The sequence below is a fragment of the Panthera leo genome, chromosome A3 (genome assembly GCF_018350215.1).
Source record: "Panthera leo isolate Ple1 chromosome A3, P.leo_Ple1_pat1.1, whole genome shotgun sequence".
NCBI lineage: Eukaryota > Metazoa > Chordata > Mammalia > Carnivora > Felidae > Panthera > Panthera leo.
This window is the reverse complement of record NC_056681.1, coordinates 132,073,901-132,098,009: the sequence shown is the minus strand read 5'-3', so window position 1 is coordinate 132,098,009 and position 24,109 is coordinate 132,073,901. Positions and strand designations below refer to the sequence as shown.

General features: G+C 46.1%; 1 protein-coding gene and 1 long non-coding RNA gene across 3 annotated transcripts in view; one reads left to right on the top strand and one right to left on the bottom strand.

Moving 5' to 3' along the window:
• The window catches only part of NOL10 (nucleolar protein 10), an 88,009-nt gene that overhangs the window by 4,850 nt on the left and 59,050 nt on the right, over positions 1-24,109 (bottom strand). Inside the window, exons 14-19 of the mRNA XM_042933684.1 lie at positions 22,007-22,133; positions 19,502-19,581; positions 19,223-19,321; positions 17,298-17,387; positions 8,734-8,907; positions 8,233-8,480 (exon numbers count right to left, since the gene is read on the bottom strand). Of these exons, the coding sequence (XP_042789618.1) occupies positions 8,233-8,480; positions 8,734-8,907; positions 17,298-17,387; positions 19,223-19,321; positions 19,502-19,581; positions 22,007-22,133 (818 nt within the window). The remainder of the gene's footprint in view (positions 1-8,232; positions 8,481-8,733; positions 8,908-17,297; positions 17,388-19,222; positions 19,322-19,501; positions 19,582-22,006; positions 22,134-24,109) is intronic.
• LOC122216626 lies at positions 6,158-23,809 on the top strand. 2 transcript variants are annotated; one of them, XR_006201003.1, is made up of 5 exons: positions 6,158-6,376; positions 6,943-7,183; positions 21,136-21,265; positions 22,080-22,153; positions 23,302-23,809. It is a non-coding gene; the product is annotated as an uncharacterized LOC122216626 (long non-coding RNA). The 2 variants fall into 2 exon arrangements; XR_006201004.1 differs by having other exon boundaries at positions 6,160-6,376; positions 7,000-7,183.

Here is a 24,109-nt window from a genome sequence, read left to right as displayed (position 1 = left end):
ATCTCTTACTTGAATTACTCTTCCCGAAGCACCTTACCCCAAATGTAAATTTTGTTTCATTTCTCGATCATATATTCCAAACTTTTCTAGAGTCTCTTTCTGTACTTCCTGCCCCCGTTACGGTTGGCTGTGCCCCGTAATTCTCTGTCGTCTGCATAATTAACATCGCTGTGCCCCGGCTTTACGATCAAGACGTTCCATTTGTATTTTGCACACGTGACGCTTCATTGCGTGTTGCTGTAACGTTTTATTAGAAAATCACAACACCGGCCCTTTTTGTTAACTTGGTTCGGAGGGGAAAAAACCGCGTTAGGCTTAAAGACAAAAACTTCCCGTAAGTTTTAATATTAGCTCTAACGCCTGCAGAAACGGCAAAGCAGCAACACCCTCAGGTGCCTGTGATGGAAACGGGTGCGGGGAGCAGAGGAAGAAAGAAGGAAAGAACGTGGTTCTCTCTTCTATTCCCGCCTCGAAAAAAGTAACCGCACTTCCCTTTCAAGTTAATACTGAACGACCTGACTGAATTGGAAGACGGCTGAACCGGGTGCAGGGTTTTCTTTTTCCTGAAATACGATCTTCATCACTAATGACTGGGCAGAACACTGCTCCGAAACGCCCCGTAAGATAAAGTGAGGCTCCTTTGAAATTCTGAAGGAAACGTTTGATGTGCACACCACGAGAGATTTATCTCCAATTTACGACTGGTAGTGATGTACGAAACAGGTCTTCTTTACATAATTTGAGACGTGAAGTGGTTGGCATAAAAGTGGCACTCTTTTCTAAGCAATAATGTTATTAAGAAGCACTTTTAAAGTACTTTTCATCTTCAAAGCGCTTTACAGACGAACTAATTAATCCTTTCAACATCCCTGAGACACAAGTATGTATCCTTTATAGATGGCGAGAAGGGAGGTGAGGAGCTAACTGGTCGCCCCAGGCCACACAAGGACTCAAGTCTAAAAGCCAGGATTCCAATTTGAGAAGTTCTGGTTTCCAGGAGTGTGCCACACCAGACCCGATTTGTAAAGTTTTGTGTAGGAAACGTGTCCACTGGGTCTCCTAAATGACAAGCTTCCACATGACAAACGGAACAGAGCTAAGATCTAGTTTACTTTTTTTTTTTTTTTAACAAGAATCCCGACGTGAAGCATACACGGACTCCAGCGTGGATGGGAGTGATGTTGGCCTAAGCACATTCCTCGGCCTGTTCGTGCCGTTTTCTGTTCTTTCCTTTCGGGGCTTCTGAATAGCTCCGGAGCCTTGGAGACAGGGTGGCACACGGAAAACGCTAATTTGGGCAGAAAGTGACTTTTCAAGTAAATTGTGGGCAATTACTACTCTTTTAAGAATGACCTTATTTCCTCCATGAGAGGGTCTATAAATCCTGGTTTCCTCTCAATGTACTTTCAATGTGCACTTGTAAAAACTTGTTCTGTCTGGGCTGCTTGGAAAGACAAGCGGAGTTTTAGAATGAGCCGTGGCACAAGATCAGACACAGGCACTGAGCGTGCAGATTTCTACATTAAAGCAAGCGCCCCTGCCCTCCCTTTGAAAGTCGGTTTACGGTACGTGGCTCTAACCAGCCACCCCTAAGCCAGCGCCTTGAGAATGAATTCAGTCAGAGACGATTCAAGAAGCAGACAGACACCTGAAAACCATCTACTATAACAGAACAAAATGCACAGGGCCACACCGTGTGTCACCAATAAGCAAGGTTAAGAATTTCAGGAAAAAAAAGTTCACTGTCACAAGCTGAACAGCCTCCCCCCCCCCCCACCAATGTGTGGGGACTGGTGAGGAAGACAGATGTGGGCTTTTAAAGGTTGAAAGAAAGAAATTACTCAGCACAGGACAGACAGGGCGATGAGGGGAAGAACCAGAATTCTCAGCAAGGCGATCTTTAAAAAAAAAGGGGGGGGGCACAAAGTACAAGGGGAAACATCAGATCAGATATTTATTGTATGCCCCAGAACTAATGCACCTCAACTGAGTTTTTAAAAATCACTTTGTGTGGAGGCACGTCGTGTTAGTTAGTACAGCACTGAGAGGAGTTGACTCAAAACAAAGGACTCATTCCTCCACAGTCTACACCAAAGGGAATAGGGCGGCAGTGGAGAAACGGAATCTACAGATAAATGGCAGACGTTACGTACTCTGTTTAGAACAAATGACTCTGACAGATACTCACAGAGACCGTATGGGTGGCTGAAAACGGTCTGATGCTCTCTGTCTGCAGGTGCTCCTTCGAGGCCCCTATCTTCGCAGATGTGAACTGAAGTAACCAGGGTGTCTGGATACCTCATCCATCAGCTTCGTTCAACTTTAAAAAGATTCCTAACGTCCACTGTTGTCGCAAGTGCAGGGCAATAGGCACTCTGGTAAGAACGCAAAGAGCTCAAGGCCTTTCTTGAGGGCAATATGGCCGTATCTATCGCATACCCCTTTTGATCCAGCAAGTTCCATGACCAGGTCATACAGCCTCTAAAGGAATTCCGGCACGTGTGTATATATTTATCACCATGGAAAAGGGAAGAGGAAAGCAAGGAACAACCTAACCATCCCGGATCCGGGAATGTGACCCATGTGATGGCCCATCCGCCTTATGAAAGACTGACGCAGCTCTAGGTAGGCCTACGCGTACTTACAAAGAAACATTTTCAAGACTTCCTGCTGCATGAAGTGAGAAGTCCAACCGCCATATGATTACAGCAGGGCCCATTCCCGTCCAGGAAAAAGCTAACACTGACCACGCGTGAGTGACAGCAGTCACCTCCGGGAGGGAGTGTGGGTCAAAGGGAGATTCGCCTTTTAGTCTACACTCTTTTTAAGTATCACAATGAAAATGTGCTTATGTATCACCTGAGTGCCTATCAACTTGAGTAAGATTCTTTTTACCAAGTGCAACTTTGGAATGAAATCACTTTCAAAATCAGATTTAAAAAATGCTTGTATTGAAAGAAGAGCGCGTGCCTTCCGCTCTCATCCACGACCAGTGAGGGAAATGAGCTGGAGGGTCCGTCCACAAAGTGGACAAAATCGTAGGTGTGATAAGCGGCTTCCCAAGAGCTACTAAAAGCACCTGGTGAACAAGGTGAATTCCTCCAAGGCAGGAAATGTCTTTGAAACCTTTGAATTTCCAAGGCAGACCACAGGCCGGGTGCTTCAAAGAACACTTTCTTTCCTACCGAAGGGCCGCCTGGCAGGGAATATGTATTCCCCCGAGGGGAGGGGGTGAGGAAGCTGTGCTCTAGGAGCTCCCCCCTGCAGGCTCCCCGTCCCCCCTTCCAGCGCCTCCCAGCACCCCCCCTCCAGAGCCTCCCCGAGACCCTACCGCCCTGATCACCAAAGCGTGGTGCGCCCAGACCCCGGCCCGGGGCCGGCAGCACGAACGCCCCCACTTTCTAGCTACAAACCTGACTGTTGCCACCCATCCCGCCAGCCTCCCCTCGGGTCTTTGAGGAGGGACCCCCTGTCCTTTCTGAGGCTGTCTCCTTAACCCGCGCCCTGGCCGCTTCCTCCTGACTGCTCACTGAATTCAGCTCTGTCAATTTACTTACGTCTCCTGGGTCACTGTGTGCTTGCCAGTCAATCCCCCCCGCCGCCTACTAACACATTCTGTCCCTCGAGCCTAAAAAACCTTTCCCATCGAGTTATTGGCTTTGACTCCTTCCTTTTTCTGCCAAACTTCTTGGAAGAATCATCCATATGCACTGTTCACAATATTTATTATCTCCATTCATTCATCAATCAACCGCAATCAGACATCTGGGCTGATGCCTCAGAAACGAGTCCCAGCAAGACATCGTCCTAACGGCCTTTTAAACCTCCGGCTCACGGGCCTCCGGCCCCATCTGACACTCGCGCCACACCCTCCCCGCTCGGCTCTCTCCGCTTTTCCTCCTCCGTTTCTGAAAACTACTCGGTAATTTTTACTACCCACCTTCCCCTTAGCCTGTCCTCCAAATCGGAATTCTTCGCCCTCGGCTATTGGTGTGTTCGGTGCCATCTCTAAATTTACATGCAGCATTTTGCTTGCAGTTGCATTTTTCTAAAGAGAGGTGGATGCTTTTTCTCGTGGACTCAAGAGAAAACCCCTGTTGCTCCCAAGGGGCTCCATTCGTCACCCTCCCGCACTCTACACGTTGGTCTTCCTCATGCCGCGACCGCGGTCTCGATCACACGGTAAAGGCTGGGATCTCAGCCCTGTGTCTCGCCGCCCCCCCCCCCCCCCCCATTTCCCTCTGTCTGCTGAACATTACCCAGAGGACACCTGGGCACCACGCACTTGACGTGCGGATACCCAGCTCAGTACTTTCAGCCTGAAACCCGGTTTTCATTCCGTATTCCGTATCTCAGTGGTAACACCGCCACACGGTTCAACATCACCCGACTACTCCTTTCTCCTTTGCCATTAAATTAGTGATGGAACAACACCGTGGCATACGCCCGTTTTCCTTTCTCATTCTTAGACCGTCTGTGAGTGACGTGGCTCGAAGTCGGCCCGGTTCTCGCTGCCCCCAGTTCAGGCTTCATCACTGGTGACTGGGATACTGTATAGTCTGTTAGCTGATCTTGGGGGCCCACTTACTCCCTGCCTTTTCTCCCTAAAACTGAGATATTTCATTAATAGTTTCTGAGAAAGAGGGACTTTGTATTTTTATTTTCTACAACAAACACGAACTGCTTTTACTGTATACAAGCACGCACACCACGGGGTGGAGGGGCTGGAAACAGATTTGATGGTGTTAATCTTAGCGTCGCGACGTTCCCGGGCTCCCGTGCTTGGGCCGGGGGGGGCGGGGGGGGGCCTGTCTGCTGCTCCCCCCGGTCACCCTCCCGCACCAATCACGCTTCTCTCCGTTTCCACACAGCATTCTTGTGCCGGCACGCCACTCCTCCTGGACCAGCATCCCTCCCACCCTGCTTTGGGGGCTCATCTTTTTGCCTCTCAGAAGAGCAGTTTCGCTATGACCTCTTATCAAGACTTCCTAAGTCTCCAAAAGTTCAATCCCTTTCGGTCTTCCGTGCTTTCCGCACGCCTCTTCACGGCTCACGGAGGACCAGCTAGAATGTGAAGGCTCCAGGACGCGAGCTGTGCCTTGTGTTTCCATCCCCCGGCTCTGGACTGCACTTTGCTCACACTAGGCAGGCACTCAACGAACATCCGCCTGAAGAATGGGCGAGGAGAGAGGCTGACGGACGGATGAATAAACACAACGCACAGCACACCGCAAGGCACGTGAATGTGTGCCGACAGACGTACGTATCTATCTGATGCCGTGTCACTACGCCAAGCGAAGAGAGGGACTCACTCAAGTACCGAGTTAGGACTCATCGTTCACTTTTCCCTTCACAGAAGCAGTTTTAAAGCCGGGCAGGTCCGAGAGAACACTGAAAACACAACATACTCAGTTTTGATGCCGTGTTTTATTGATTGCCTTGTGGTAACTGAGAGAATAAACGGAAGGCGTTCGCTTTGGTGTTCTCAAGGACAACGGTTCAATGCTTCATTAAATAACATTAAAATATTGCAAGTTCGGGATCTGCCAAAATGATCCAGTCAAGACTAGAACTCAATAAGCAGTTTGTGCCAAAACGCCCAGCCAACTGCAGGCTGTTCAAACCAAAGGGTTATTACTTTCGGCTACGGGACTCTCCTTTTAAGCTCATGGAGTCCTGTCACTTACATAGTTCTCTACTCAAAAAAAAAAAAAGAAAGAAAAAAAGAAAGAAATGTTTACTTGCAGTGTATTCACCTGGCTATTACTTATCCACTAAATACTCCATCTCGTTTGTTTCTCACATTAATGTCCTGCCACAACCCACAGGCAGAGCAAAAATGTCAAGAAGGTTTACTCCTGCCTCCGGCCCCAAATCACCACGTTGCCAGGCTTACGCTAGAGACCGCCGCTCCCAGGTCTCCCTGGCCGGTGGGCTGGAGTAAATGATTCTTTCTCAGCAGCCCTGGCGAGGGTAACTCCCTGAGATGCCCGACACGTGGCCAAGGCACAGAAGGTCCCCTTCCGCCAAGGTTCGTCAAGTGCTTACTTGGGTCTAGTACTGACTCAGAAGCCAGCAATAGAGTAAACAAAGCAAGACCAAAGCAGCAGATAGTCTAACAAAGAAACTCCCTCCCCGGAATCGGAACACTACGAACGGCTAGCCTTCCTCCCGCTGCTGAGGCGGACCCCAGGTTAGATGCCCGAGAATAACAGGGACGCGGGGCCAGGCTGCACGCGCCGCCGGCAGGGACGTGAAATGCAGCGGCTTCCTTGAGAAACCGCGTGGCAGCTTCTCGGAAGGTTAAGCATCGCGTTACCACGTGACCCCGAGGAATACAGCCGGGAGAAATGAACACACGTCCGTGTCAGACCTGGTACGCACATGTTCGCGACGGCATCATTCCCAACAACCGAAAGGCGGAGCGACCCAAACGTCCGCCACCGGGTGAACGGGTGAACGGCTACGCGGGCCGGTCTAGGCACACGCCGGAATATTATTTGGCGAGAAAACGAAGGAGGTGCTGGCAGACGCTACAGCACGGATGAACACGGGAGACGCTGCGCTAAGTAAAAGAAGCCAGACAAAATGCCACGACTCGCGTGGTCCCCGTTATCGGAAATGGCAGAGCAGAAAGCAGACAGCGGTCGCCCGGGGACGGGGTGGGCTGCGGGCAGGTGGCGGCGACTGCCACTGGGGGGTGGGGGTCTCATCTGGGAGAGGAAAACGTTCTCAAATGAATTGTGAGGATAACTGCACAGCTCAGTGATTGTACTAGACACGGGTGAGCTGCACGCTTTAAGTAGGTCAACTGGAGGTTATGTAAATTGTATCTCAAAGAAGTTGTTACCAAAAAAAAAAAAAAAAAAAAAAAAAGTGAGGCCAGTAAAGATATCTTCAAATGGTATCAACCCTATTACTAGATTCTTTGTTCACCAACAGATCTTTTGTTTGTCGGAAGCGGAATTTTGAGATGCTCCTGGATATTCTACGTTACAGGAGTCCCTTAACATCCGGTGTCTCAGATGCTAGCTAGAAGTTGGTGAGATAAACAGGACTAGCCAGATCTCCGTTCCAGAAACAATTCAGCCTGTCCAACGATGTCCTCTCCACCCTTTCCCTACTTCCTGCCTCTGAAAAACCACATTTTCCAAACGGGAAGCCAGGAGCTGGAGAAGCACAGGTACGGAAGTGGTACTAAGCCGGGCCTCACACCTCGCCATGTGGCTCCCCTCCCCCGGCGGACTCCCCACACCTTTGGGGTCTTCTTTCGAGATCACCTATCACGACCATCTATCACACTCTCATCTTACACATTAATACTCAGCCCAAGAATCCTCAGAGCAGAGACTTACACAACTTACAGCTCGTACACAATCTAGAACTGAGGACCTAGCTTGTTCCTTACTTAGACACAACAGAAACTGTCCTATAATACGTACAACAGAATTCTGTTGTCATGTCCTACAACAGAAACTGTCCAAATAATACCCTTTTTTTTTCCCATGTTGACTTTTTTATTGTGGTAAACTATATTCACGTTGCTGTGCAGCTATCACCACTATCCATTTCCAGAACTTCCTCACCGCTCCCGACTCATAAAGTGATTTCTCCCCATTCCCCCTCGCCCCGGCCCCTGGTAACCACCATGCTACTCTCTGTCTCTATGTATTTGACTATTCTAGAATACCACTTTTGCTCGTCTCTCAGCTCTCTCACAAAAGGCTTAAAATTTCTGCCAAGTTGTCCAAGTGACTTTTTCAGTAATCAGGTAAGCTGAGAGAGGGATAAATATAACTGCACTTCTAATTAAAAAAATAACTTTTTTTTAAGAGGGAAAGAATGTGTTACCTGTTAATTACCACCGTACAGAAGACTACTGAACTGAGGGGCAGAGAATAAAATGGGTATTTGCAGGCTGGGGAAACGGGGAAAAAACAAGGACAACAAAAGCAATGTGACTTTTATGGTGGACAAGTGTTCTCACTATACTGGCCACTACCCAGAGGGCTAGACCCTGGGTCTTACTGTATGTAAACACCACCCCAAAAAGCTGTTAAAAGTCATCTCAATAAAGACAGTGTTATTTCCCCTCAAGCCTTATGGCGCTTCCCTGACATTAACTCCAAAGATGCAAACGCCACCCTTGGGGCGACACGGGTGGAGAGGAAAAGCAAGGCCCAGGCCACACGGCCAACTCGGCGAGGCACCACAGACAGCAGCGTTACTTACTTCATCAGCTTCTGCTTTGTGGCAGAATCTTTGAAGCTCCTGAATTCCTCGCCTGCTTTGATCTCGTAAAACTGGGGCTTGAGGACCGTCTGCCGGTCCTCCCTGAGCTGCTCCTGCCGCTTCACCTTTTCCTCCTGGTGCAGAAGTCTGCGCTGCTTCCTGACCTCTTCGACCCAGTCTTTTTCATCATCCGAACTCTCAGAACTTTCTGCATCACTTGGTTTTCCTTCCGGTTCTTCCTCCTCTTCCTGAAAATAAAAATAGTAAGCGGCAGCTCCTTTCCCCCGGCCAAACCCCGACCTGTTATTTTCTGGTGACCAGCAGTCGCCCACTGGGATACGTGACATCGCGCGCATTGGAGAAAAGGCCTTTCGTCAAAGATCGACTTCTAAGCTGAAGGTCAAGCAAATTACATCGCAAGGGTCTGAAAGGCTCTTCTAACTCGCACAGAAAACTCTATTAATGAAACACGAGTAAACACAAGGACAAGGAGTACGTTACCTTTTCGTGAAGTTCTTGTTGCTCCAAGAGTCTTAGTTTCTTCTTCCTTTTTTCACTAATTTTTGAGACAAGTGGATTCAAAAGCCTAAATTCTTCACTCTCTTCGTCCACCTGGAAGTCAGGGTTCTCAAACATAACTTTAAATCGATCATCAGTGAGAATATTAGGAAGGCTCTATGAGAAAAAGAATGCACGAATGTAAAGTTAGTATGAATAAAATCTGACCAGAAAGATGGCCTAAAGATATTTGTCAATTATAAGTTAATAAGCTGCATGAGGCATTACTTTAATTATTAGGGAACTTCTTTAGAACTCGTTTCCAGAACTTTCTAACTGCCCTTGGGTTTTATCTCCTACTCACAAACAAATTCTATTAATCCATTTCAGACGGTATGTAATACTTGGTCATTCAACATAATGAGCTAAGAATAAACCTCTTTGGCTTAACTTCATGCTTAATATATTGAACAGAATTTTCCTCAATTAACATTTTTTTCATGAACAACACTCTTCAAGGAAATACATGTTTCGAAACACAGCTCTTTAGGCAGAGCTACTATACTGAAATAAAATTAGTGATGCTTCCAACTTCATCGAAAACTGCGAAGGGAATAATACTAATAATACTAAGAAGAATTAACATGGTGGGAGCTGCCGGTCGAAGCTTCCTGACTCTGAGTGATTTGGAAATGTAAGGGAAGCTTCCACCTCTTAGAGGATGGCCTCCTCATTTTTTCCGTAGGCCACTGAATGGTTCACAACGGACGCAGAGTAAACCTGACACGATAAAACTGCTACTGAGGCTCATTTGAAGAGCTCAGGGTTCTGAACAGAAACCTTTCTAGAACGTATCATAAACGTATCTGTTCATGCAAACAGAAGACAATCTTCTACACTCAGGGCTCTCCTATAGTTTTTTATCCGCTATAGGTTTGGAAACCAGATAAATCAACCTACTGAATACGGTCTGTAAAGTAAATAGCCCGAACGTGGGCTGAATGGGCTAACCCGTTCGTGGCGGGGGGAAACAGCTGGGTTCTGAGCGTGGTACGCAGAATATGGCTACACAAAAATCTGCCAAATCGTGAGATGTTGACGGACTTTGGCTGTTTGTTCCTGGTAGGCACCTAAAATCTGATAAACGCTTAAGCTAAATTTCTGTGACACACTGAATACGTATTTAAGATATACCGAACAAGTCTTCCCTGATTAAATATCATTTCCAAGACAGATTTAGGTTCAAGGAAGAAACAAAGATAGGTAAGATCCAGTTCCTGATCCCAAGGTAATCTAAGGAGAAACAGAAACACTGTAACAGAAACAAAAGCCTGGACGCCGCAAGGCTCCTTACGAAGGATGCTAGGCAGAGTTGCAAGTGCTCTGAAAGCGAGAGGTAAAGGGTAACTCCAACAGGAGGCACATGAGAAGGGTTCGTCGGGGATGCGGCAGACGGAAAGCCGAAAGCATGTCCAGCCCACTGAGGAGTGGTGACCAGTCTGATGACACAAGAATAATGACAAAATTTGGAAAAGCATGTTTTGATCAGGCCAGACTGTAACGGAAATCAACGCTGTAAGACCGTGCCCTTTACTCTATAGGTGAGGGGACTACTCGGGAGGGGAGGAGGCGGAGGAGGAAAGAGGTGACAGAGGTGTGCTCCAGGACCCCTGGGTGACAAGGAGAATTCTGCACGGAGAGCCCTCGGCAGCGCGGTGCCTGATGGACTGCTGAGGGAGAAACCAGTCACGCTGTGACTACCAGACCGCTTTAGGAAACCGAGAGAAGAGACGGGGCCTATCTTAGAGCAGTGGGATCTAAGGGCGGGAACAAGTACGGTTGGAGGGAAGGGTGACCATGAGACACAGTTCCACATCAGAATGGACAGATGCAGCTACAGAGGAGCCGGGAGGGGGGAGAGTGAAAAGCAGGGTGTGAAGTCTAGCTTAAGTGACTGGAAAGTCAGGGCTACCAGGAGTGGGGACCCATCACTGAAGATCATCAGAAAAAGGTGTAGGTGGAGCGAAGGAGGAGAAGTTATGTTCCAGAAACCAAGATGTCCTCCAGTAGGTGCACGGATGAACCATGGAGCATTCAGACAACTGAACGGCATTCTGTGCTAAAAAGAAATGAACGACCAAGTCATGAGAAGACACGGAGAAATCTTACGTGCATTTTACTGAGTGAAAGAAGCCACTCTGAAAAGACTTCGTATGTATGATCCCAACTATATGGCATTCCCGAAAAGGTAAAACAATGCAGACGGTGAAAAGGTCTGTGGTTGCCAGGGGTTGGGGCGCGGGGAACAGAGGGACGAATGGGATTTTTAGGGCAGTGAAAATACATTCTAATGTATGACATTCTAATGGTAGAAACAGGTCATTATACATTCGTCCAAACCTACAGAACGGACAACACCAAGAGTGAAGCCTAATGTCAACTGTGGACTTTGGGGGATTCTGGTGTGTCAGCACAGGTGTATCCATTGTAACAAATGTCCTCTCTGGTGGGGGATGTGGAGTGGGGGATGGGCGGTGCATGTGTGGGAGCAGGGGGGCATATGGGAAATATCTGTGACTTCCCCTAAATTTTGCTGTAAACGTAAAACTGTTCTGAAAAAAAAAAAAATTTAGTCTTTAAGGAGAATGTCATCTGGTTTCTGATGAACACCATTAGATGTCTGGGAACAACGCAGCAGTCTCAAGTGAGAGAAGGAGGCAAAATTGTACACATTTTTAGAGTTACCTGTAAATATAGGATAGGTGACATTGCCAAAGATCCAAATATTTTCAAATGAATAGCGGTTAGCCTATTATGCATTTACACAATGAATGAATGAATGAACCCTAAAAGAAATATTTTCCTTTTCATCCTACTGTATTTATTAAATAATCATATTTAGTACCAGAGAAACATGTTAAAAAAGAATATACTGTGGGGCGCCTGGGTGGCTCAGTCGGTTGAGCGTCCAACTTCGGCTCAGGTCACGATCTCACGGTCCGTGAGTTCAAGCCCCACGTCGGGCTGTGTGCTGACAGCTCAGAGCCTGGAGCCCGCTTCGGATTCTGTCTCTCCCTCTCTCTCTGCCCCTCCCCCGCTCACACTCTGTCTCTCTCTCAAAAATAAAGTTTAAAAAAGCTTAAAAAAAAGAATATGCTGCTAGCATTAACTTTTTTTCTTAATCTTAAAAAATAAATTGTACTGCCTAAAGACAAGTTATGTTTTGGATGAACAATTATGAACTACCAACTCTTCGGACCTAGTCATAAAAATATCTTCCTTGGAGATTTTTCCTAGTCTGTTTGTTTTCACAGCTGACTTAAAAAAAAAAAAAAAAGGAGTAGGATAAGATGAGTGATATTCTACAGTAGTCTGTAAGTGTCTGGCCAGCTATCTACCCTAGGAAGATACATGTACATATGCTCACCATCTGCCATTCAAAGGTGAAAACACCTTGAAGCATCATTATTCCTAGCCCTGCTTCCAAGATTTGAGTAGGATGTTTATTCTGAATATTCTGTCCCAACACAGTAACATACAAGGAATGCTTCATATTTAAAACAAGTCAATTCCTTCAATGCTATGATATCTATGAAATTAATGCCGCGATGGCTATCATGCAGACTTCTGGGTAAAGATGCTCTGAACACACGCATCTCCTTCTCATCTCTGCCAACTCCATTAAAACAACAGAAAATGGACTTTAAATGAAGACACGACCCTTAAGGATGAGGAGGACAAAAAAGGAAACAGGAGCGGTGAGATTCTGGAAAGAAGAAAGGCAGGCCTCAAACCTGCCCTGTCCACGGAGAGGCTTCTTCCCTGGAGGGGAAGAGGCGTGTCCTCTGGGACAGCAGGACCCTGAGGGCCAGGGGAGCGTGTGGCACGAAGGGGCTGCACACTAATGTCACCCTTCCCCCCAAGCCATCGTGACTAGGGTTCTCAGAATGCTAGGAGCCGGGCGTCACCCTCCAGGCAGCAGAACCTGACCAGCCAAGAGAAAGGCCAAAAGACATTGCTGTTGGGAGGTTCCCCGAGTAAACAGCGTGGCCAGGTCACCACACAGTGCGTGGGGAGTCCTGCCTCCCCACCTCAGAGTTTCCATTCAGCTTTTTAGATCTTTCACTCTTAAATATAAACAAATGACCTGAGGTCACATGAGGAAAAACTACTTAAAAAAAATTTTTCCCCCCAAAATTCCGCCAGCACCGAAGAGCCTGTTTCTGGATTCAAAGGGCCCACACAGTGGCCGGCACTGAGGGCTGGGTTAACAGAGGGAAGGCAGTCCCCGGTGCAGGATCAGCCCTCCGTGGGCACTTTCTCCAGTCTTCCTCTTCCTTGCCCGACTCCCTTATTTCGGAGGAAAGAATCCTAAGGAATTTCCCGAGGAAAATAAGCACGTAAATGTAATGTGTGGTTGTTGCTGACAGCATGCATGTCTGAACAATCTCTTCACTCTATACCCTTACACTGACTGCCTGCTTGTCTGGGTTGGAAAGAATATTCCTTCAGAAAGCTAAAGGTTAAAGGTCCTGTATGCAACATGGGGAGAAAGCGGAGCGTATCCCCAGGATGCCGGCAGCGCACCAGCATTCAGAGGTGACCAGTCCGGAACGGAGCAGGGCCGACACATGTAGAAGACGCTCCGTCAGGAAAAGAAAAATGAATGTAAAAACCGATATTCGTATAAATATCCTCCTGCGAGGAGATGTAGAGAGCCAGCAAGCTGGTTAACTAGTTTACCGCTAGTTAAGTAGGGCTAACTAGTGATCGCCACACAGAAAACAAACAAAAAGTCAACACTCAGTCCAGGGAAGACGGAGGCTGGACGGGAAATGTAACCATGAATTGCCTCCAGACTCGGCCTCGGGCGGAAAGAGCACCTGCATGGTCCCGACGCAAGTGCTGGGTGCTGAGCGTCCCAAGTTGCAATAGAACTTAGCGGGAGGGAAGGTCATCGAAACAGGTAAGATGACTGGCCTGGCATTTAAAAGTCAGGGGGGAGCAGCATGGGCAGTATTAGGACACAAGGGAGCCTAACACCAAAATAATTAGCTGAAAAGGCAAAAGTATCTCAGGACGGGAGAAAATGAGGGAGGAGGTGGAGGAGGAAAAGGACAGAGGGAGAGCCACCGTTCCTAACAAACCCTGGAGAAATATTTAGTTTCTAAAACTACATGTGTAAAACTGTAAGAAAAACCAAGAGCAATTTTTCACTGGTACTGTAAAGACTTTACAAATAGTATTTGGGATGTTAAAGCCGATCTGATCCAGCCCGGCTGCCTCTGTTCCCTAGAGAGATGAATTATCACTTTAAGACCTGCTCTTAATGGTATGGAATAACCCCCAGGCTAAAGACACCGCCCCGCGGCTCCGGGCCAAGATGTGCTGCAGGACAACCCGGGACTAAACCGCCGTGGAATCCAGCAGAAGGACGTCCACACAAGACTCTGCGGCAACAGCGAGCAACTGGGAGAAGAGGCCAACAGCCAGGAAAGGGCACTTGTAAGGAAAATGGCTCAAACCCTTTCCGATCAAATGGTTACTCACCGGTGCCACACCTCTCCAAGCTGCCTGTGCACACCGGAAGTCAATTCGCACTTGTTGAGAGAATAGATGGACCGACTCTCACTTAACTACAATTAACGCCCCCAAGCGCCTTCGTCTGGCTTAAGATGGCGATAACGCTTCTTGACACTAACCACTCGGTGGGAGGGCCCCTTCCCACCGCAGGTCCGTCATCAACTGAACAGTACACACCTTATTAAGCTTTAGTTATGTTACGAGGGGCGGCAATATCTGGGAACATATTTCACTGTCCGCCTCCAAGAAATTCCAGTTGGGGCCAAGGCAGAACGAAACCATACTGACTTTCCAATCAGGAGCTCCCAGAGCTGTGCGAGCGCCTGAGGGTTTGGAGAGCTGCTGACAGATACAACAGACCTTTTAAGTATTCTGCCCGTTATGAAGGGTTCTCTCCTCGGCTCATGAATGCTTTTGAAGGTCTTCATTTTAATTCGATGACAACGTAAACAGCAGATCGTATAAGCTTTGTCTAAGAACAGCCTCAGATTTCTCGAAAACTGTACTCAAGAGTTTCTGGCAGGAAACTGAGCCCTGATAATGGGCCCCAAAATGGGTCAGGAAGCCACTGAAAAGCAAATCAGGGGCACGTTTTACAAATACCACTTTCTAGCAGAATTTTATCAGGTGGCACAGCTTTTACAAGGACAGCACTTCCAGCAGCTAGAGACACAAGGCCGTCTGAGGAGAGAGGATGAGACTTTTGAAGGCCATTCCTCTCTGCACCGCGACAGAAGCAGCACACAGCCTGCCCACAGCACACAGCCTGATGGAGGGTTCCTCACAGGATGACCCTCTTACTGTTTTCACAACAAATTTTAAATGCACACATGATCGTGGTTTTTCCCGTTGGCTCTTATGCTCATTTTGCTTTCAGTTCACAGAGTCATTTTTACCACCCTGCCCGCCCCGCATAGTGAGGACCATCACTATGTGTCATGAACCTTCTCTGGCTGCCCCCAAACACAATGAAAGAAAGGGGATGGCGGGGCAAGGACAGGGTCCTTTTCCCACATTTTCATAATCACAAGGGCCTTTTTAAAAGGCGTCTGAACTGAGCATGCCACACTGCACAGGTATCAAAACTGCAATTTAGCCTTCCTCTCTGTAATATTTACATATGTATCACATAGATAAAGACCCATAAGCCTAAAACATTGATAGGAAGCATATATCTGCATCCTCCATTAGCCCCACTCTCTTCCTCCTGAAGCTTTAGGGCCTGTAACCCAAAGATCACTTCCATTTAGCTTACAAAATGACATCGGACGTTATGAAGCTGAGAAGTTAGCTCCCTAGTCAGGCTCAGGCTGGGCTAACAGGGAAACCCAGGAGAGTGCCCTGAGGAGAGTCAGCGGCGCGGGGAGCACTCACGTCACCAGTGCTTTAAGATACACGTACACACTTAACGCCCTGATGCTAGTTAGGAGGGTGCGTAGATACAGCACGTGCATATAAACGTATGTAGTAAGTTTACATAATTGTTCCAATGTTGGCCTATTTTTCACATACTGAAAATGGAAGCATAAACATCATCTACGTATTTACTTAAGGTGGGCTTCTGAAAATCAAGAGTTAAATAATATAATAAAAAAATGTAGCGGGGCGCCTGGGTGGCTCAGTCGGCTGAGTGTCCGGCTTCGGCTCAGGTCATAATCTCACGGTCTGTGGGTTCGAGCCCCATGTTGGGCTCTGTGCTGACAGTGTGGAGCCTGCCTGGAATTCCCTCCCTCTCTCTCTGCCCCTCCCCCACTCATGCTCGCTCGCTCTCTCTCTCTCAAAATAAATGAATAAACTTAAAAAAATTTTTTTCAACGTAATAGGCCAGGATGGAAGGCGCACAAGGATGAGGAGGCAGAGGGTAAGCAGTGAGTGTGACTCCATTTAGAAATCACAGCACTCCAAGAAGGCCCCCCTCTTGTCCCATCGTTGCACGTTATAGAAGAAAAAACTATGCCCCAGTGAAGCCCAGGGTCACCCAGAAGGACCCAACCAGCGAGCAAGAAACTAGTGAGCGACGTGACCCTTCGTCTGTAGTCCACTGGCAATTCCTGGAAAAGACTGGAACAAAAATAAACACACAAGGAGCTGGCTCATCTCATGTTCACTCACCTCTTTAAAAACTACCCAGAGAAGAAAGAATAAACAAGCAAACAAGAACCGCTCGAGAGCATAACACAACCGGCCCAAAGTCCCAAGGTTAGGCCCTTTGCTCAGAGTCGGGTCCCGCAGGCTCCTGAGAGATGTGACCTTTACAACTCATTCTAGTAAGGAGCCAAGGCTGAGTTATCTGCCTGCCTGCTCGAAGCAGGTGATGAGGAAGTCTTCAGGTATCTGGGAAGATTAGAAAAACCTCCCCCTGTCTCGATAATGTCAGCTACATGAAGCGTTTATTTCAGGGCTAATCTTCATCCATTTTCACACTAGTCACGGAAGTCGAGCTGCACTTACACAGAAGTGTGCATACCTCCTGACAATGCCCAGTCTAAACAAAAATTCGCTACTTCTGGAATTATAAAAAGACCTAGTCAGAACAAAGAAAAACAATAAGCAATTTAGGTATTTAACAGCAAAAGGATTAAGTAAACGATACATCCTTAGGAGAGTGTATGCAGCTCTCCAAAGAATTTACAAAGAATTGTTAATAAAATGGGAAACCACTTGTGTCATTTTATACAACCCGGATAAATATGTATACAATATTATCTCGCCATCATAGCTTAGAATTTCAGGAGAAATAAAACAGGAAGGAAATTCGGTAACATCTTAATGATGCCCTCTTTGGGTAGAATTACATAAGTGACACGCTTTACGTTCTTTTCTATTTTCCAAACTTCTCATATTGAGTGTATACTACCCTATAAGCAGGGGGGAAATGAAGCTACGTGTATTTTTCAAGAATAAAGGGAAAAGATAATTTTAAGCTACCACTAAGAAAATACAGAAACAATTTACCAATTCTCCACTGCCTTATAAAATCTTACCTTAACTTTCTTTTTCCAGGTAGATTTTTGCTTTTCCTCCTCTTCCTCAATTAATTTAAGTGCCAGCTCTTTGTTAACTTTCGGCAATTTCTAACAGCAGGAAAAAAAAAAGCGTATGAAATGTCTACAGTTTAGCTTTAAAAGTTAACAGTTCTGTAAGAAGTACAATCTCACCAACAGGTGATGTCTAATTCTCATTTTTAAACTTTCGTCGTCCCCAGAGTAGGGAAGAATGCGGACACAGGGGACGCCATCAGGCACGCACAAAGGGACAGAGCCCTCAGCGCCGGGAGCGCGTGAGCTCACACGGCCCCCTCCTGTGCATGGAGAAGCCAGCTGGGAGAAGCAGTGTCGGGGGGTCAGCGCACCGGGGGAGGCCCTCACTGTGAACGGGAGGCCAGCAGGCCTGCCGCTGCGGCCTCTGGCTGGGGTTCAGGGAACCCCTAAAACGCTACTAATGATGCCAAATGCACTATCTCCTGCTCCTGCAGTGGCAGATTTCTAAGGGGAGTTCTAGGTGTGAGTCTGACAGCTCTCAGGACAAAGCTGCGAGCTCTTTACTGTTCCCCACTTAGTGCTTATGTCCCCTGTAAAATACAACTGGACAAGTAATGCAAAGAAGGGGACAAGAGTGCTCCATGTCCCAGCCTCCCCCTTGCCCCCCCACACACATCTGACACTCCCAAAAAACAAGTAATCTGGAAAAAGGAAATACCAGCGACTAGCCTTTAGTACTGAGTGTGGGTACATATGTGTGTTTATGCGTATGTACGTATGCATGTGTCTTTGGTACTGTGTACACGTGTGTGTTTGTGCACACGTATGTGTATGTACGTATACATACGTCTTTGGTACTGTGTGCGCGTTTGTGCACACGTATGTAAATGTACGCGTGCATGTGTCTTTAGTACTCAGTGTGTGTACATACGTGTTTTGCACATGCATGTATATGTACGTATGTACATCTTTAGTACTGTGTGCAAATATGTGTGTTTATGCACCCGTATGTGTATGTACGTATGCACGCGTCTTTAGTACTGAGTGTGTGTACATACGTGTGTGTTTATGCAAATGTACGTATTTGTACACATGCATGCATCTGTGTGTTCATTTATCACCAATGTTCAGCTACAAACGAGCGGGGCAATAGAGAGAATGGGAAGCAGAGGGCCTCAGCGTCCCTGCCTGCTGGCTGATGGGCCAACATCGAAAGTTAAAAGTTCTTCCCCCTGGCAGCAAACAGATGGTCAGCACAGCCTGGGGTTCCAGTTTGTGGTTTTCTGACCACCCCCCAGGACGCCAGCCCCGGCTGCAGCCCTCCTGGGAAGCCCGGGTCCCAGCGGTAGCCTCAGCAGCCCAGCTCCTCAGGGCCCGCCTCCTTCCTGGTGCTCCCCGCCCCCCACCCAGCCGTGCTACCTGCTTCCTGCAGCCACTGCCTCTCTTATCAATATCCTTATTCCATATCAGTATCAAGATGCCTCAGTTCTCTAACACCTGGCTGACAATTCTTTACGTTGAATTCTATTAATGTAACTAGGTGGCCTGATGTGACATAGTCTGATGGCCCTGATCCAAGCAGACAGCCTAGGGTACTGCCAAATGTCAGAAATGGGAATTATCGAAGCCTCGACACCCTAAACACTGAAAACTCATCCGAAAACTCCATCACATTTTCTTAGAAGGGCCGCCCCTATCAGTCCCTCCGGCATCCTTTCCCACAACGTCATGACCACAGAATCCATTACGATCAACCTGTAAAGAGTGTCCACCCTCATGACCAGTAAGATACACCAAAACTATTACAAACAGATGTAAACTAAAAATGGGAAGACAAAGAAACGGATGGCAGGTTGTTTTGGAATAACACACAAAATGAAAATTAAGTACTTTCCCCTGGTAAACTCAACAGTGAGCACAATATCTACCTTTAACTGGACTCTCTGTGCACGTGTTTCTTCTATCTTCTGTCGGATCTTATCTTTCCTGTATTCTTCATAAGCAAATGGATTTACCATCAATTTCACCTTTTCAAAGTGGAAAAAAAAGTTCACAAATAAAAGTCATATTTAAGAGCATGTTTCATATACACCATGACTATTATGCTGACAGATTGTCTTACAAATCAAGTATGTTTTGCAAAATGCAAGTAAATAGAAAAGAAATGGCTCATTAATCACATAAAATCAGGGCAGTTTTCTATTTACCTTGTGATAGAGTCTTATATCCATGAAAAATCCATGCATATATGCCCGGAGAAATGGTGACCCAATTAGATGTGTGAGCCCTGGAAAGAGTTAATCACAAGAGGGCAGGTCATTATGAAATCTTTTTTTTTTCCATTTTTTTTTTATGTTTACTCTTTTTTTTTTTTGAGAGAGAGATACAGAGTGAGAGCAGAGGAGGGGCAGAGAGAGAGACAGAAAGAGAGAGAGACAGAATCTGAAGCAGGCTTCAGGCTCCGAACGGTCAGCACAGAGCCCGATGTGGGGCTCGAACTCATGAACCGTAAGAATATGACCTGAGCCAAAGTCTGACGCTTCACGGACTCGAGCCACCCAGGTGCCCCAGGTCCTTATGAAATCTTGATGAAAAATAAACAGGTTTTCTTGGATTATAGTAAAATTTCACTTCTGATTGATTATCAGAAGATTTTACTCTGGAGACCGGAACCACTAATTTTCAAAAACTATGGAGAAAATCTAGTCCATTCTAAGCAGTGTCACTCTTACTTATTTTAAATGTCATATTAAGCATAAAGGTGACAAAAAGTCTTTGTGAACTATGAAAGACTGCTAAAGAAAGATCCTTAATACTAATGGTTCTCAGATTTTTGGATTCCACGGATCAGTTTAATTTAAAAAATACTCCTGGCATCAACAGTAACTTGCCAACTTTCATTGTGCCAGGAAGGAGCAGTGGTGGTGGGGTCGGGGGGCATTATCTTCCATAATTTCCAAACACAAAGCACGCTATCACAATGATAACGTAGAAAGGGCATGTTCTTTCCATTATTCTCATTTTATAGATGAGAAAACCAAGGCTTAACAGGGTTAAACAAGCTGGCCAAGTCCCTCGGATATGAAGCAGAAGAGGGGGATGTGTACCCGTCAGCCTTCCTCCGATGCCCACGGTGTTAGTCACCGTGCGTTCTGTCCAGCATTCTGGCACAATATTCCATGAAACATGTTTTGGGAAATACCATGCTTTATAACTGCCTTCCTCACCCAAAGTAAACACAGTAAGAGAGACTAAACAAGCACCCAAGATGAACTAAACACAGTCTTTTTAAAACCCTGCAAAACAACAATGACTTTTCCCCTCCCATGTTAAGAATGGAGGTGAGTGTGACAGACACAAGTATAAAAATTACCCTGAAAATGCTTAGAAAGGCCCAGAAGCAGGAAAATCTTATTTCACCATATTTCATTCAGGGATCATTTTTAAAAAGCTGACTACAAGTCTTTCCTCTTTAAACATTAACATTTAAAGAGTTACTTTGGTGAGAACTGGCAGAAAATGAGTTCTGCCTGGATTAGTTGTGCTATGAAATACACCTTAAGGGACTCCTCGGTGGCTCAGTTGCTTAAGCGTCGGACTCTTGATCTTGGCTCAGGTCATGATCCCAGGGTTGTGGGATCCAGTCCTGTATCAAGCTCTACACTGAGTTCGGAGCCTGCTTGAGATTCTCTCTCCCTCCCTCCCTCTGCCCTTCTGCTAGAGCTAATTAAAAAACAAATACAGCTTAAAAATAAGGTTTAATAACTTCTCTGTTTGTTTATGCCACGACTCTATTTTCTCTTAACGTTTAACTGCGGCTGTACGCCCATCTGTTCCACAGACACCGAAGTTGCCTGCATTCGTAAAGAATGGGTCCTCTGAGTTTGCCCGCTCTCCATGCAAATTTCTTTCGCGGCCTCTCTCCAACGACACGACTCGATCAGCACGATCTGCTCTCCTTATCCTACAGGGTAGTACCAGTCACCTGAGCAACACGCATTCCCCTGAGGGGCGGTATGGTTTAGGTGAAAAGCACGTGCTCCAGGTGTAAAGCCAAACCCTCACGTTCACGATCACTGGGGTCTTCGGCAAGTTCGTTTCACCTTCTTGGGCCTCAGTTTCCTCGTCTACAAAATGGTGTCATAACCGTAGCCACTCCACGGAGCGGCGAGGATTAAGAGCTGTATGTGAACGTGCAGAATGTTACCTGGCACATGATAAGCCCTACGAGTGCTGGCTACCACTGATAAAAGGCATTTCTTGTCTGTGACCCTCAAGCCTAAAGTATTAAGGTTCTACATATCTGAGGATTCAATCGGGTTTCTAAGTTTTGGATGAGGGCTTCTACAAGCTTAAAGGGAGCCAGAAATCATTTACGTGCAGTCTCTGCGATATTTTCAAAACCTTTTACTCAAAGCAATACTAAAAAAAATGTATCACTGCTTTCTTGACATTTTTCTATACATAGCTAGTGTGCTCAAGAAAGTTACTCCTCACTTAAGATACAAAAAAGGTTGGGGAGGTTGAATTATCTGAATCTGTCCTAAGCAGAGATTACCAACTTGACAATGTACGTAGACTGTTACACCTGCTTTGGCAGAAAAAGAAGATGCAGAGAATCAGATAAAACGTGACTCTACTGCCCCAATGTTCAAAACTCCCCCTCCCCAACAATTTTATAAATATTTTATCATAATTTTTTTTTTTTTTACCTAAATTTTCAAGGTCTTTCTTGGTGACAAATTTGTAATCATCGTAAACTGTGCTTTCTGGATTCTCTTCTAGTTCTTCTGTCAAGTTGTCCAGGAAGGAGCACCACCTGGGAGCAGGGCCCAAAACCTACCGGTGTTGATTAAAAGGTTAGCAAATGTACATTCTCGCCACATCAACTAACGGTGACTTACTTTACAACCAGATTTTCTTAAATTTAAAAATCCTTGTTTGTATCAGAAGTGTTGGAAACTAATTACAATATGTGTAATCAACAAGTATATACTGGAAGGGAATAAAGTAGGAAAAATTTAGGCTTGTGAGGGAAAAATTTCAGTCTGGGATGCAAAGATATTAAAAAAAATTTTTTTTTTTAATGTTTATTTATTTTTGAGAGAGACAGAGACAGAGCTTGAGCAGGGGAGGGGCAGAGAGAGAGGCAGACACAGAATCCGAAGCAGGTTCCAGGCTCTGAGCTGTCAGCACAGAGCCTGACGCAGGGCTCGAACCCACGGACCGCGAGGTCATGACCTGAGCTGAAGTTGGACGCCCAACTGACTGAGCCACCCAGGCGCCCCTGGGATGCAAAGATATTAATGAACGTTCTTACATTAGCACTATCAAAATACAAATAAATAATGCAGGTACTTAAAATAATATCCATCCATTTATCATCTCTTTCATTCAAAAGAGGGCTAGAATCTACAAAAGCATATTTGGCATAAGAGATTTTTTTTAAGTCCACCTCTCATGAAGACAAAAGTCTAAAATGAGAATCACCTTTCTTTTTTTTAAAGCCTATTTATTTTGAGAGAGAGACAGCACAAATGGAGGAGGGGCAGAGAGAGAGAGAGAGAGAGAGAGAGAGAGAGAGAGAGAATCCCAAGCAGACTCCACACTGTCAGCACAGAGCCTGACATGGGGCTCGAACCTGGGAACCGTGGGATCATGACCTGGGTTGAAGTCAGACGCTTAACCGACCGAGCCACCCAGGCACCCCGCAAATCATCTTCTTTTCAGAGGTTTTCAACTAATTACTTGATAATTATATTTGCTCTTGTGTGGTCCACTTCATTTAATTCATTAAAAATTAAAATTCTCTATATAGAATCCTTCAGACTTTAACCTAAAATGGGTCACCAGGACCCACAAGTTAATCCCAATGATAGGCTGAGGAATAAAAGTTGAATACAATTTATAACCCACTAATACAATATGAATAGTTCATGATTCATAGTTGTAATCCAACTGCTTCCATAAAATGTGACTGCCCTTTACTTTTTTGCTGTTGATCCAGATCTTTCCCAGCACGACGCCTCACCGGCCGAGGTCAAGGCTTATCCCAAATGAAACAATGCTACGCAGCGGGAAGGCTATGCTATTGAAAGGGTCCGCTGAACTACAGGCTTTCAGAAGAACGACCCTGGGCTGACAAAATGGAACTTCCCGTGACTACTTCCCTGTGTATTTTGATAGCTATCAACTCAACAGGAGAAAAACAGAAATCATAATGGAAATGATGAAACCTAGCTTAAACTTTCTGGAGAAGGGAAGGTGGAAGAGACTCGTAACAAGGAACAACGGCGCCTAATACCATCTGCACTCAACAAAATAGTAAATGTTAGATACGGCCACACTGGCATAGTGTCATTGTGCTCGATTAGAAAGGGTGATCCCCCCAAGCCCCAAAGGCTATGGCGCTCATCAACATGAAAAATAATGTTTAATGGGCATAAAAGGAGTCCTATCAACAAGTTTCATATTGGCATAATCTATGCAATTTAAAAAAAAAAAAAGGTTTTGATGCTCTGAGTGGTTTGACTCTAACCATAAAAGATAAAACCTTCAAGAAATGCAAGGCATTAAAAACAATTCAATGCAGGACACTTTTTAAAGAAACTGCTATGATTTTCAACAATTTTAGGACAGTAGCTCGAAGTCAACAAATGTCGATGATAAACGCTACTACATAGAAAGCACTGTGCTAAAACCGAAGAGTTTATCAAACCTGGCTGGAGCAGAAAATCTAGCGGAACACATGCACACAACATTCAGTCGTGTAAAGCAACAGACTGAGATCGCACGGAGTCCGCGGGGAAGACAGG